General features: G+C 39.8%; 1 protein-coding gene across 1 annotated transcript in view; it reads right to left on the bottom strand.

The window, feature by feature from the left end:
• Positions 1-2,019: 2,019 nt before the first annotated feature.
• The window catches only part of RAD18 (RAD18 E3 ubiquitin protein ligase), a 154,726-nt gene continuing 140,399 nt past the window's right edge, over positions 2,020-16,346 (bottom strand). The window contains exon 12 of the mRNA XM_045832532.1: positions 2,020-2,241. Within this exon, the coding sequence (XP_045688488.1) occupies positions 2,178-2,241 (64 nt within the window). The 3' untranslated portion in view covers positions 2,020-2,177. The remainder of the gene's footprint in view (positions 2,242-16,346) is intronic.

Genomic DNA, 16,346 nt, shown 5'->3' with positions numbered 1-16,346 from the left:
ATATATTTTACTGATTATGCTATTACAGTTGTCCCACTTCCCCCTTCACTCCCCTCGACCCTGTACACCCTCTCCCACCCACTTCCCCCCTTTAGTTCATGTCCATGTGTCATACTTATAAGTTCTTCAGCTTCTACATTTCTCAATCTATTCTTACCCTCCCCCTGTCTATTTCCTACCCATGATCTATGCTACTTATTCTCTGTTTCTTTTCCACCTTCCTCCCACTCCCCTGTTGCTAACCCTCCATGTGATCTCCATTTCTGTGGTTCTGTTCCTGTTCTAGCTGTTTGCTTAGTTTCTTTTGGTTTTGCTTTAGGTGTGGTTGTTAATAAAGCTCTTATAAGCCTGGTCCCTGTCAACCTTTCCAGACTCAAGTCTTGTTGCCTCCTTCTTCCCCCCTCCCTCCATCCTCCCTAAACTCCAGTCACATCTGTCATCATTCCCCAAGCTTGCCATGCTCTTTATGTCTCCATGACTTTACAAGCAAAAACTAAAGGAGTCCATCACCACTAAACCAGCATTAAAAAGTATGTTAAAGGGACTTTACATAAAGTATATTATGTAAGTGGAAAAGGCCAAAACTAAAATTAAGAAAACAGAGGAAAGAAAAAAAAGTCTCACTGATAAAGGCAAGCATTTAGTAAATGTAGTGGATGAACCTATTATAAAACTAGTATGAAGGTTAAAAAACAAAAGTAGTTAGAGCATGTGTAACTACAATAATAAATTAAGAGATAAATACACACAAAAGATGTAAAATGCAATGTAACAAACAAACATGGGGTGATGATTTAAAAATGTAGTGCTTTTAGAATGCATTAAAACTTAAGTGACCATCAACTTAAAATAGGCTGATATAAACATAGCTTGTTACATACAAATCTTATGGTAACTACAATCCTAAAACCTATAATAGACACACAGAAAATAAAGAAAAAGGAACCCAAACAAATCACTAAAGAAAGTCTTCAATGTACAAGACAGCAAGAGAAGAAGAAAGGAATAGAAAAGAACTACAAAAAAAAACCCCCAGAAAATAATTCATGGAATGGAAACAACAAAAAAAAGGTAATGGTGTTTGCTAATACCACTTCTATTTTACCCTTTCCTCAAAATCCTATGCAGTGCAACCAGATTTTAAAAATAAAAATATACAGTCCTGGCTGAGTGGCTCAGTTAGTTGGAGCATTATCACAGACACCAAAAGGCTGCAGGTTGAATCCCCATTCAGGACACATACCTAGGCTGTGGGTTCAATCCCCAGTTGGGTCACATATGGGAGGCAGCCAACAGATGTTTCTTTCTCACATCAATGTTCCTTTCTCTCTCTCTCTCTCTCTCTCTCTTTCCACCCCACCCCCTTCCTCTCTCTAAAATCAATAAACACATCATTGAGTAAGGATTTAAAAAACAAATAAATATAAATTTTTAAGATAAAAATGTATGGATTATAAAAGAAACAACACTTATCATTATTTACTGGTGACAGAGCTATCTACATAGAAAATCCCAAAGAACTCTCAAATAAACTATTAGAATTTCTGAGATACTTTAGTAAGGTTGCTGCATCTAAAGCAGACAAAAGTAATTGCATTTTTACACATGAGCAATAATCAGGCAGAAAGACATTTCTTAGAAAGATAATTACCATAAAAAAGAGAAAGTATCTAGAAAAAAGTTAACAAAAGAAATGGAAACCCTTTATAAAACTTTATTAAGGAATACATTAAATGAAACCCAAGTACATGGAAACACAAACTGTATCTTCAGATAAATAGATTCAATATGATAAATATGTCAACTCTCTCCCAATAGATCTGTAGGTTCAATGCAATTTCAATAAAAATTCCAGTAGAGTTTTTATGGATATTGGAAAACCAATTCTAAAATATACATGGAAGAAGAAAATGCAGAGAATTCCTGAAGAAGAAAAACTAGTGGAGGGAGACTTGTTCTCCCAAATATAAAATCACATTTAAAGCTATAATAACCAAGCAGTGTAGTATTGGTGCAGACAAATAGATCAATTGCACAATATGGAGAGAGAATCCAAACAATGCATTCATGAAAAGTAGATTTTATAGCAACAGGGGTCCTTGATGGTTTCAGTTTGTTTATCTAGATGCCTTGTCTACCCTTCTCCACTCTGATCTGTGCCCAGGAGCAGGACTCCATCAGTGGGCTCCCTTTCCTCTTGGCTTCCACTGGGTTATGGTAGGTTCCTCACCAGCAGGAAATCTGAAGGAGAGACAAGGATGAGGTTGAGTTGTCAAGTGTTTATTCGTCTGTCTGTCTGTCTCTCTCTCTCTCTCTCAAGTGCTCTTTCTCGCATGTGCGCTCTCTCTCTCTCTCTCTCTCTCTCTCTCTCTCAAGTGCTCTTTCTCGCATGTGTGCTCTCTCTCTCTCTCTCTCTCTCTCTCTCTCTCTCAGCATAGTGATTGGCATGTTTCCCTCCATAAAGTCTCACCTCCTATTTAGTGGCTTCCTTCTCCTGCTTCTTTCTCTGGGTCCAACAAGTCCTGCCTTCTCCTTGACCCTTCAGGCTGCCCCTGCCTGTATAAGTAGTATCTTTATTTTTTTAAATAGTACTTTTATTAAACTCTGCCTTCCATTACATTGTTTGAGTATGCCTTCTGTTGCTTGTCAATATCCTGACTGATACCACGAGCCCTGCATATTGATAAGGAAAGGAAGTACCATTCAGTAAGTGATTCTAGGACAACTGATTACTCATGATGGGGAAAAATTACAATTCCTCATGGGATACACAAAATCAATTCCTCAGGCCTCAGTATAAGAATTTCACAAATAAGATATTAAAAACAAACTTGAAAGGAAAAGATTGATAAAAGTCATTATATTAAAATTAAAAAAACATCACTTCATCAAATGGCAGCATAGAGTAGAAAGATAATCCACAAACTTGGGGAAAATATGTAAAACATAAAACCAACACATCATTGTTATCTAGAATTGTGTTGTTCAATATGAAGGCCATTAGGTATGTGGCTATTCAAATTAAAATTCAGTAATAGTAATATTTTATTTCTTCTCTTGTACTGGGCACATTTTAAGTGCTTCAATAGCCACATGTCTCAAGTAGCTACTATTTTGGATAGTGCAGATATTGATCATTTCTATCACCATAGAAAGTTCTATTCGTTAGCCATACTCTAGAATATAGAAAGACTCCTAAAAAAATAAGAAATAAGGACATTCCAAACAAAACAAAAAGAGCAAGACACAGAACAGGTACCATATTTTGCAATGTATAATGTGCATTTTGCCCAAATTTTTTAGGGAAAAATAAGGATGCACATTATACATGGGTATAATGATTACATACCATGAATATAATAATGGATATAATAACCCCATGTATAATATGCACAAAAACATGAGTGTGCATTATACACAGCAAAATACAGTATTTCAGAGGAAAGTAAATGTGTATGGTCCCATATGAAAAAAATGTGGAATTTCAGCAGGCATCAGCAAAATATACAATGTATATTTTGTATTACATGCTCATCATATTGACAAAATTGTAAAAAACTCAATCAATACCAAGTGTTGGCAAAATTATGGGCCAATAGGAACTTATGAATTGTAGGGGGATTATAAACTGATACAACCATTTGAAAAGAGCTTGGACTTCTGGTCAAGATGGCAGCATAGGCAGACATGGCTCACCTCTTCACAAAACCAGGTCAAAATTACAACTAAAATATAGAACAACATCACCCAGAACCATCAGAAATCGAGTTCAATGAAAGTCTAACAACTACAAAATTAAAGAAACCACATTCATCCAGTCTGGTAGGAGGGGCACAGATGCAGAACAGGCTGGTCCCTCACCCATATGTGGTGGATAAAAATTTGGGAAGGCTATGTCAGGAGCGAGGAATCCCAACACCACACCAGGCCCCTCAACCCAGGGTTCCAGTGCCAGGAAGGTAAGTCCCCACAACTTCTGGCTGCAAAAACCAGTGGGGCTTCAGTCAGTGGAAGAAGCTTCTAGAGTCCCAAGCAGTTACTCTTAAACAACCTACACACGGACTCACCTACTCAGACTTACTCCATCTGAGCTCCAGCACCAGCATAGCATCTTGAAAGACATCAGTGGAATACAGGGAGGAACTGAAGTATCTGGCATCAAGGCAAGCAGAGGCCATTGTCCCTTATCTAAACCTTCCCCCCACAGAGCCACAGAACCACAGACCCAGCAAGCTGGTGCCATATCTGAGACTCCATTAGCCTGGCTAACATTGTTTGACCAACCTTGGAATTCCTCAGATAGTCTGTCCCACCCAACTTACTGGCCCACCCAAGCTGCTTTTCCATATGAATGGCTGGTCTTGGCTCTTGCTACACAACTCCCTAAATCCTCCCAAAAAAGCAATAGCTGGATTCAGTGAGCCCCAAGCCTAGTTCTAGCAGTAGCCAACCTAGATTCACAGCTTGCCTTCACCTGGGAATCTCCACGCCCAGCACAAGAAGCAGCCATCTCAGATTGTTTTAGCTCAGGCATGGTGGCCCTGGTCAAAAAACAGGTGAGGGATGACTTGGGCCTGCACCACCTGGGAAACCACTGCCAGAACACCCAGTAAACAGCTACACACCATGTCAGAGCACCACCACCCTGCCCCTGCACAGTTGATCCTCCACAGAGAACAGAGTTGTTGGTAAGTGATCACAGCCAATCCTTATAGTTCACTGGCCTCAGTAAATCCCTCCCATTGATCTCCCAACAGCACACAAGGCTCAACTATAAGAGGACAGTATACTCAGCCCATACAAAGGCTGCACCTCAAGTAGCCAGCTTGGGTGATAGGGGAGGCTGTGCCACTGGATCCTATAGGACACCTACTACATTAAGCCATGCTGCCAAGACAGGGAGTCATAGCATCTCTTCCTTATACACAGAAACAAACACAGGGGGGCTGCCAAAATGAGGAGACAAGGAAACATGGCCCAAATGGAAGAATAGATCAAAACTCCAGAAATAGAACTAAAGGAAATTGATCTAAGCAATCTAACAAATACAGAGTATAAAACACTGGGTATAAGGATGCTCAAGGAACTTAGTGATGACCTCAGCAGCATAAAAAAGATCCAGTCAGAAACACAGGATACACCAATTGAAATAAAGAACAATTTACAGGGAAACAATAGTAGAGTGGATGAAGTCTAGAATCAAATCAATGATTTGGAACATAAGGAAGGAAAAAAATCAGAACAAGAAGAAAAAAGAATAGAAAAAAATGAGGAGAGTGTAAGCAGCCTCTGGGACAACTTAAAGAGGTCCAACATTCACATCATAAGGATGCCAGAAGGAGAAGAGAAAGAGCAAGAAACTGGAAATCTATTTGAGAAAATAATGAAAGAAAAGTTCCTTAATTTGGTGAAAGAAATAGATATGCAAGTCCAGGAAACACAGAGAATCCCAAACAAGATGGATGCAAAGAGGCCCACTCCAAGACACATCATAATAAAAATGCCAAAGGTTAAAGATAAAGAGAGAATCTTAAAAACAGCAAGAGAAAAGAAGTTAGTTAGCTACAAGGGAATTCCCATAAGGCTATCAGCTGATTTCTCAAAAGAAACTTTGCAAGCTAGAAGGGATTGGCAAGAAATACTCAAAGTCATGAAAAGCAAGGACTTATATCCAAGATTGCTCAACCCAACAAAGCTATTATTTAGAATCAAAGGGCAGATAAAGAGGTTCCCAGACAAGAAAAAACTAAGAGTTCATCATATCCAAACCATTATTATATAAAATATTAAAGGGACTTATTTAAGAAAAAAAGGAAGATTAAAACTATGAACAATAAAATGGCAAAAATACCTATTTATCAACAATTGAATCTAAAAAACAAACTAAGCAAACAAGAAGAACAGAGACAGAATCATGGATATGGAGAGCATTTTGATAATTGCCAGATGGGATGGGGTATGTGGGGGAATGGGTGAAGAGGTGCAGAGATTAAGAAGTACAATCAGGTAGTCACAGAATAGCCATGGGGATGTAAAAGACAGTATAGGAAATGGAATAGCCAAAAAACTTACACACATGACCCATGTACATGAACAGTGGTGTGGGAATTGCCTGAGGGAGTAGGGGGTTGGCACTGGTGGACAGGGGTAAGGGGGAAAAATCAGGACAACTATAATAGCACAATCAATAAAATATAATTTTTAAAAATTAGTTTGGTATTATCAGGCAAAGTTGAAGCTATGTATATCCTATAACCCTGCCTGTGCACCAACTGTGTAGAACTTTCACTATAATATTACTTATAATAGCTGAAAACCTGAAACAGTGCAAATGTTCATCAACAGTAGAATGGAAAAAAACACACTGTGTAACAATGGAAAACTACAGAGCAGAGAAAATCATAATCTTGAATACATTTCAAAAATATAACCTTGAACAAAAGTGGAGACACCAAAGAATACACTTAATAAGATTTCATTTATATAAAGTTCAAACAGGCAACACTAAGCATTAAAACTGGGATGCATACATAGGTGCTAACACTAAAGAAAAGCAAAAGTTAACACAAAAATCAAGGTAGGGGTTGGTTATCGCAGAGGAAGAGAAGCGTGTGATGGAGGCAGAGCACACAGGGTTTCTGAGACACTGATACTGGTAGTGTTTCATTTCTTTACCAAGGTGGTACCATCCATGGGTGGTTTTATTTTAACATACACATATGTTTTATCTTTCTATACTTGATATATATTTTTCTAATTGAGAACATACAAACTTCTTCTAGTAATGACTTATTTGGTAATTCAGACCAACCCTCCCAGTGAGAACAGTTACAAAGGCTGAACAAAACAGTGATAACAAGAATAATAACTATTGTTATTTTTATGAAGAAACTGAAGCCCTAGGGGGATTAATAAGGCAGGGAAAAATGACCAGGTTACGATTTGGAAGGAAATATAAAGCAGACAACTGAGTGTTCGGGCTACTTTCCCCAGGAGCAACCTGCTGATTCTGGAAGAGAGGGCTGAGAGGCTGAGAGTCTTCATAGCACCCCAGACACTTTCATGAGGCAAACGAACTACAGTTAAGATTCAGAGACCCCCACAGAGGAGGAGCCGTGGAGCACTCCTGCCATGTGGACCTGGAAACATGAATAGCTCCTTCGAAGGAAGAATAAATGGAAAGTAGAGCAGCCCTAGAAAGCCCTGCAAATCAACTTCCCATCATCTCAGTGCCTGAAACCCGCTGAAGTTCATCCTGAACTGCTAATGACCTTGATGCCTTCCAAAAGCAGAAGTAAAAGCTCCCTGGAGGAGGAACATAACATAATCCAAGGCCTACATTCTTAGGTTTATTCTAAAAATGCAAAGCTGATTTAACATTAGGAAGATTAATTAATGTAATGTCATTTTGTAATGCAATATTAACATAGGAGAAATTCACATCATCTACATAGGTACAAAAATGTATTTAATAAAAATATCAACAACTATTAATAATTTTTTAAAGTCCTAATAAATCAAGAATATAAAGTAACTTTCTGAGTCAGGTAACAGATTGTACTTATGGTGAAATGCTGAAAGTTCCCCCTGCTATCATCATTTCTACTCAACCTTGTACTACAGGTTCAAACCAGTACAATAAGAAAAGAAAAATAAGTTAGAAATATAAGGATTGTAAGGGAAGAAATTAAATCAATTGAACAGAATATGAGGAAATACATGAAAGTTAGCCTCTACTTCATACCATATGTTAAATCAGTGGTCCTCAAGTGAGGGTAGTTTGGCCCCTCCAAGGAACTTTTAGCAGTTCTGGAAACAATGATGGCTAAAGGTTCCGTGGAGGGGCAAAATTACCTTCACTTGAGGACCAAATATTTAAGAAAAGAATAATGCTAAATATTATAAAACTAGTATAAAAATAGTAAAGGAATAAATTCTTCCCAACAAGTTGTATGAGACCAGCATCATTTTAATTGCAAAACTGACAAAAATATAACAAAGAAAAATGACAGACCAATATTGCTCATTAATAGAGATGCCAAAACCCCATAAAAATTTTAGCGAACTAATCCAGTGATAATATTAAGAATATGGAAGCTTCAATGCAATCTGAGTACTCCAGGAATGCAAGGATGATTTAATGTTAGAAAACCAATAAGTTAAGATGTATTGATAACCTGGAACAAAGATCAAGAAAGTTTTCCCTCTGAGAATGAACATGAGATAAGAGTACCTGCTTATCCCTCACCACTTCTATTCAACATTTACTGAAGGTTCTTGACAATGCAATAAAGAATAAAGTAAATAAAGAGAAGGAAGAAATCAGATAAAAGAAAAAGCAATGTCTTTATCCACAAATTATATGTTTTTATGCATAGGTAATCCAAATGAATCTATATTATTACAATTAATAAGTGAATTAAGCAAGGCTATGAACACAAGGTCAATGTACAAAAATCAAATTATATTTATATATCAGCAACCAACACTTTGAGAATATTTTTAAAGATATCACTTAAAATAGCATCAAAAGTATTTAATACCTAGAAATAAATCTACTGAAAAATATGGAAGTCTACTGCACTAAAAATTATAAAATATTGATTGATAGAAATTGAAGAAGATTTAAATAAATGGAGAGTTATACCAAGTACTTGGATTGGAAATGCGCCAGTTTTCTTTAATTTGATCTATAAGTTTAACTCAATCTCAATTTTAAAATCTAATAAGAGGATTTGTATATGGAAATTGAAAAGCTAATTATAAAGTTTATATGGAAATGCAAAGAGTTAAGACACATTCCCCTGGCTGGTGTGACTCAGTGGATTGAGCACCGACCTGCAAACCAAAGGGTCGCCAGTTTGATTCCCAGTCAGGGCACATTCTTGGGTTGTGGGCCAGGTCCCCAGTAGAGGGCATGCGAGAGGCAACCACACGTTGATGCTTCTCACCCTCTCTTTCTCCCTCCCTTTCTCTAAAAATAAAAAAACAAACTCTTAAAAAATAAAAGAAACACTAAAACATTCTTGAAGAAGGAAAAAAAGGTAAGAGTATTAAATCTATCCAACAACCAGTCTTATTTATTATTGAGTTTCAACATTTAAGATATTATGATATTGGTGTAAGGATAGATAAATACTCACAGATCATGAGACATAATTGAGTCCAAAAACCAACACACAGATATAAAGACAAAGGTGCCACTGCTAAGCTGTGGAGAAAATGCAGTGTTTTAAATAAATGGTTTCCATGCAAACTGGATAGCTACCCATCCCTACCACTACACACAAAATCAACTCCAAACGGACTGAATATCTAAATTAAAAAAAAAAAAAAACAATGATCCTTTAGAACTGTACTGTCCTTAAAGTGGCTACAAGTTGCATGTGACCATTTAAGTTTAAATTAATTAAAAGTAAATAAAATTAAAAATGTATCTTCTCAGTTGCATTAGCCATCATGGCAAGTGCACAACCGGCACACGTGGCTTGCGGGTTCTGTCCCGGACAGTGCACACACAGAGCACTGCCATCACCACGGAAAGCACTACTGGGCAGGGCCACTCCAGAGCACGGTTTGGAAAACTGTGGTCCACAGAACAAATCTAAGCCCACCACATGTTTTTGTAATTGAGTTTTATTGACACACAGACACACCTATGCATTTACACATTGTCTATAGCTGCTTTCACATCCACTTTTTTTGCAAATTTCCATGGCTGTTTTCACACTACAACGGCAGAGTTAAGTAGTTGTGGTAGAGATCATATGACCCACAAAATCTAAAATAATTATTATCTGAACTTTCCAGAAAAATTTTATAGACCCTGCTCTAGAAGATAACATAAGAGAGTTTATTCATAACCTTGGGGGTCTTAAACAGGTCAGGAAATATATAACTATGAATAAACATTGTTAAATGGGACAAAATTAAAATTAAGAACTCTTCATCAAAAGATATCATTGACCAACTGAGAATGCAAGTCACAGAGTGAGAATTTGTAACACACATAAAGACAAAGAACTCTTTTCCAGATATGGACAAAAAAGAGGCCACATACTAAACCTGACAAACTCAGGGGAGGCCTGCACGGTGTCCTTACAAACTCAGAGGCCAAAAGTAACCACACAGGATGGTCTGAAGTTAAAACGTTCTAACTAAAACCAGTTCAAGGTGGATAGTCACATGTAGGCAATATTCTTGCCTAACAAAAATCAATCTTCACCTTAACTGATCCTGTCTATTGTCTTCTTTTTTAATGTTCACCTGAGGACATAATTATTGATTATTAGAGAGAGGAAAGGGGGAGAGGGACAGAGGGGAAGAAATAATTATCTTTACTAGGTGTCTGGACCGGGAACCGAATCTACAACCCAGGCATGTGCTGCAACCAGGAATCAAACTTGTGACCTTTCTGTTTGCATGACAATGGCCCAACCAACTGAGCCACACCAGCCAGGGTATGTCTGTTGGGGTTTTTTGCCTCTAAGATAACATACCTGATAACACACCTTTGAACTGTCTGAGTAATCCCTTTTACTAAACCCCTCAGAGCACAGTCTCCCACCAGTGCACAAGACCACAGATTCCCTTATTATTATTATTATCATGTTACTTGTTAGCTGTTAACTACCCTATACCCACCTATGTAAAAGAAATATGTGTCTATTCCTTTTAGTTTTTACCCAATCCCAGAGATTTCCCTGTTTTGCTTTCTCCAGCCTCCCGAATCTATCACCAACAGGTCTCATGTAACCCCCTTACATCTTCTCCTTTGATTCTGTTGCATAAAGTATGTGGTAAAACTGCCAATATCCAGAGCATTTTCTCAAACCATTGAGATTTTGTGTTCTGGCAATTGTCATCAGTGTGAATGAAATAAACTAAAAAATTCTCATAGGTTTAGACATTTCTTATGTTGACAGGCAATGAAACTATTCTGAATGACACTCTACAGGGGTGTCAAACTCATTTTCACCAGGGACCACATCAGCCTCACTGTTGCCTTCAAAGGGCTGAATGTCATTTTAGGACTGTATAAATATAACTACTCCTTAATAGTTAAGCGAGAGCTCAGTGCTGCCCCTGGGTAGAAACAAGATAAAACAAGGTGGAGGGTGGGATTTGGCCTGCAGGCCTTGTGTTTGCCACCTGTGCTCTAATGGCAGACTCGTGACATTATACATTTGCCAAAACCCACAGAATTATACCACACACAGAGTGAAACTTAATGTAAACTGTGGACTTCAGTTAATAATAATGCATTAATATTAGTACATTAGGTGCAACAAATATACCACACTATAATGCAAAATGTTAATAACAGAGGAAACACTGTGTGTGTGTGTGTGTGTGTGTGTGTGGTGTCGGGGCAGAAGTGGTATATGGAAACTGTCTGCACTGTCTGCTCAGTATTTGTAAAGATTAAAAATTCTGGCCCTGGCTGGTGTGGCTTAGTGGACTGAGTGCCAGCCTGTGAACCAAAGTGTCACTGGTTCAATTCCCAGTCAGAGCATGTCCCTAGATTGCTGACCAGGTCCCTAGCATGGGGTGTGCAAGAGGCAACCACACGTTGATGTTTTCCTCCCTTTCTTTCTCCTTCCCTTCCACTTTGTCTAAAAATAAATAAAATCTTTTAAAAATAAATAAATAAATATTTAAAATTCTTTTAAAAATGCCCTCAACCTCATTGGGCATGATGAATATACCAAGCCATAATGAGATACCAAGGTGTGGGTTCAATCTCAGATCAGAGCACACACAAGAATCAGCCAATGAAAGCATACATAAGTGGAACAACAAATCGATGTTTCTTTCCCTCTCTCTCACAAAAATCAATAATAATAATAATAATAAAAGCTATAATGAGATATCACTAAAAACCTGCCAGAAAGGCTAATAAAAAAAACACAATATCAAATGTTAGCTAAGATCCAGTCACATATTGAAACCAGAATCTCATGCAAGTGCTGGTGGGAATATAAATTTGTAAGAGCTCTTTAATGAAGACAAACATATCTATACTTTATGACCCAGCAATTCCCTTCCTAGACAGAAATGTGTATGCATGAACACTAGGAAGATATATACAAGAATGTTTACAGCAGCATTATTCATAAAAGCCTCTATAGGCTTTAACAAGAAAAATAATAACTCCCCCAGGATTGTTGTGAGGATTAAACATCACCTACGCAGAGTGCTTAGTGTCCTTCCTGGCACCTGGTATATACTCAGTGAATGGAAGCCATTGTTATTATTTGTGGGCTGCATAGTCAGTTTTTCAGTTGCAAAAACAAAAATTTATTCCGATTTACCAAAGCAAAAAAAGGAACTTACTAATGAAATATTGCACAGCTCTTTGAACCAATTACAAAAATGGAGAACCAAGTTCAAAAAATAGGCAGAACCAGGAGGGCCGGCTGGCAGAAACATAGCCCCAGTCAGGCCACTAGATCACTTCCTCTGCATAGCTTGTCCTGCAGACCAGCTGTGACGTCTGCTAAGCTCTCAGCTTGTCCAGTCCTCCTGTGTAAATTATTTCTCATGTTACCATTGTTATTGTGAGATTCCCTCGAATTTCAAAGTTCAAGGTGGGAGCATCTAGTTGGTCAAGCCTAGGTCACATATGACTAAGAGGCCATAGACAAAGCAAAGAGAATGTCTGGTCCTCTTAACACTCTGACGAGGGAGGCAGGATGACACCTATCACCAGTGAAGGATTCCCCGCAAATAAGAAAGAGTTTTGGATGCTGGCAGCCACAAAACAACACACATCATTGCAAGGGTCCAGCCCAAATCTATTCTATCTTAATTCCACACCCCACTCAATTCCCTTAGTCATGTAGAGACAAAATCACAAATAACATCTAGAAACACAGTGCCCTTGAGGGGATTATGGTCTAGACAGAGAGACAGACACATAAATTGTCTAACTCCCACATCTTGTGGTGAAATGAGTGAACCAAGGCTACAAGTTGAGTCCCGGGGAGTCAGCCAGGCTGGCTACTGCAACCCAAGCCTCAAATCAACCCAGAAGAACTAAATCTCAACTAAATCCATTGTTGGTTGTTGCTTTAGATTGGAAGGTATATCTAAGCAAAAGGCCTTCTGGAAGAACTGAGGAGCAGGGACTACCATTTCAGATGAAAAACACCAAATGGGAGAGTATAAGACAAAAGAGCAATGCAATAGATCCAAGAGTCAGGATCTGAACCGGAACCGGAGGGAAGTGGAAACAAGTTGGGGAAACAAGTCTGGGGTGAGAATATTGGTGGGTGGGTGTTTGTAATTTGCTTTTGTGACCCATGGGGTGTTGAAGATTAGTGTGCTCAGTTGGCTTCAAGGATTAGCGTCAAGGCAGACATAAAACAGTGTTCTGCACTCATGACCACACCCCTCTGATTGGCATGGTTGGACCACCAGTGTACATCTGACCCAAGCTTGGTCAACCACACTTTCTCTCCCAGGATCCAGAACTGCACCCCTGATAGAAGAAATCAAGAACTTCAACTAAGACTGTAGATAATATGTATTTTATACAAGAAGAATAGAATGGCATCTTGTCAGGCACTTGTTAGGACCACGCCAGCCTAACTAAGTCTCAGGAAACAACCCTTCTGCCTAAACTGTGTAATAACAAAATCATTCCTTAAGATCCAAATACCTGGATCCTTCTCAACTTGAAATATCACACCCATGGCAGGGATGTCAGATAACCCTTAGGTGTCCATGGCACACTATATTTATGGTGTTTGACCCTCTCAGCAGCCCTGTGAAAGATGGAGCTTAATACTTCTCCAAAGGCACAGAGAGCAGAGCATACAGTAGATTTTTTTAAAATGGCAACAAATTCTTGCCATCCCTGTATCCATAAACCCTTGCAATGTGACTTTGCAGCTCCTTCCTTTAAGTGATGGAGTCTATTTCTTTCCACCCTTTGAATCTGAATTTGACTACATGACATGCTCTCTCCAATAGGATATTAGCAAGTGTGACCCAGGCAGAAGTCTGAAGGTGCCTGCACATTGAAGTTCGCTCTGTCTTGCTGCTGGGGACACTGAGATCCCATGGGAGTAAGTCAGGGCTAACCTCCTGGAAGATGGGAGACCACATGAGAGAAGGATCCAGCCATCTCAGCAGCTGCCTGTTTTAAAATGCAGGTTTTATTATGATTCAGGTATGATGAAGTCAACAGATGGAGAGTCAGTTGCCATTGCAAAGGTAGTTTCTTACATTTCCCAAGAGGAGGCAGCACACCACCCCACAGAGAGGGCCACACGGGGAAGCACCAGGGTTGGCCACGAGGAGGAGGGTGCCAATAGAAAACTTGGTCAGGAGCCATTATTGTGGTTTCCATGGGTAGGAATGGGAAAGTTGGGCCTAAGGACTGTCCCCAGTCATCTGGTACCTGCCCTGGGGTGATTAGGGCAGGAGCATAGTGACTCAGAGTGCAAGAACTCCATAAAGAAGCCTGGGTTGGTTGGTTTGCACATGAGAGTGATTTACTCTCTCTAGGAATTGGCCAATCAGGGAGGGGCAGTCCCGCCAGAGTATGCAAGGCTTCAACATGTTAAAGCAACAAAAATACAGAAAATAAAAAGGCATGATGAATGCACCATTCCAGCTGAGGACAAAGACCTGTGAGTGGGCCACTTTAGGCCATTCAGTCTTGGCCAACAAGCTGGGACTGGAATCACCACCCAACCAACACAAAGAATTGTGATAAATAACAAATTATTTTAAACCACAAAGTCTGGGAGTAGTTTATTATACAACAAAACTAACTGATACAGAGGATGACCCAAAACTGACCTCTGACTAATCCTGGCACATTCCACACTCCCTCCTGGCAAGGTAGGGGGTGACAAAGGACAGTGTTGGGTACGGAGAAGGGATTACCAACTCTCAGACTATGCTGCCTGGTGGCAGACACATGGAAGTAAGGGAGCTCTTTGCATTTGGAATCATAGCCCTGTGAAAACTCAGGGGGGAAAGTATTCCCCACACTTCAAAATATCCATCAGCTGCTGCCAGGCAAGGTCATGACAGGGTCACACAGGACAGATTCCCAATACCCCACTCTTCAGAATGTGGGCTCTGGTGACTCTGAGACAAAACCACCAATGTTGCCAAGAGAGCCAGGAGTCACAAAATGCACACAGATGGCAAGAATATGTCCACTCAGGAGATACTCCCAGACCCAGAAGTGTTCCTCATTCTCTGATCAATGGTTGGCCCACCCTCCAGTGGCTGGCTGGTGTCAGGATTCAGGAGGCAAGAACAGAAGGTGAATGCGGTGTGGCAACTTCAGTCAGAGGGGGCAGGAGATGGGGGCCCAATGGAAGAGAGGCAATGAGGTATGACAGGGGAAGTGCCAGGTGAAGGAAGTATACCTAGATTTGAAGTGCCCACTGTACGTACCCGTGTGTATCATGGGGCAAGTCAGACTTAACCTTTCTGAGCCTCAGTTTTCCTCTCTGCAAAATGAAGACAGTGACATCTCTTCATTCCACTTTGCAGGTTTGTTGTTTCCAATAAGATGAGGGTGATGATAAAGATGATAAACTGCTACTATATATTGAAGACTTCAGTTTCAGGCACCATGCTTAGTCCTTGACATAAGGTGTTTCAATGAATTGTCACAATAATCTTAGGAGGTGTTTCAATATCATTTCCATTTTACAGATGAAGAAACCAAATATTAGATAGGTTAGATAAGTTTCCCTATCTAATAGTATGTGGTGAAGCCAGGATTTGAAACAGAAGTGCCTGGTTTTACAGTTCAAGGTCGATGGAAGATAACTGGTTCTAGTCCTGCTCAGCATGAGGCCCAAGTAACTAGGTGCTGATGAGTACCACCAGCTGTGGCCAAGGTGCCAAGATCACGCAACACTCACAGGCTGCCATTGACATGTGGAGATGACAGGTGCGTAAGAATCCCCTGAGTGCTTTCCACCTCAGGGAAAGTTGTCTCCTTTCATACTTTTATTTAATACCAGGCAGCATCTATTGTTTCCAGCCCCCTCATCTTGCATGTGGGACCCAGCCAGGAAGGAGGCAAGGCCAAGGCTGGGTGTGGTGGTGCTAGTGGGCAGGAGGGAGCTGGGCCGTGTGTCACTGGGGGCTCAGCAACACTTGACTTGGATCTCAGGCTGCTCCTCCAACCTGCCCCCATTCTGTCCTTTGGGAAGAGGTGTGAAGGGACACTGAAGAAAAGTACAGAACAGAGATTGACACTCTGAGCTCTCCACCAGTGACAGATTGGCTATAGAACACCTGAGGATGACGGACATCTAAATCAGTGTCCACCCACTCTTGAGCAACTAACTGCCCGATGGTTCTAGGCC

The sequence above is a fragment of the Phyllostomus hastatus genome, unplaced genomic scaffold, assembly GCF_019186645.2.
Source record: "Phyllostomus hastatus isolate PE091 unplaced genomic scaffold, TTU_PhHast_1.1 phas_contig_16, whole genome shotgun sequence".
In the NCBI taxonomy this organism is placed as follows: Eukaryota; Metazoa; Chordata; class Mammalia; order Chiroptera; family Phyllostomidae; genus Phyllostomus; species Phyllostomus hastatus.
The sequence above is the reverse complement of the archived record's forward strand: the minus strand, read 5'-3'. Positions and strand labels throughout refer to the sequence as shown.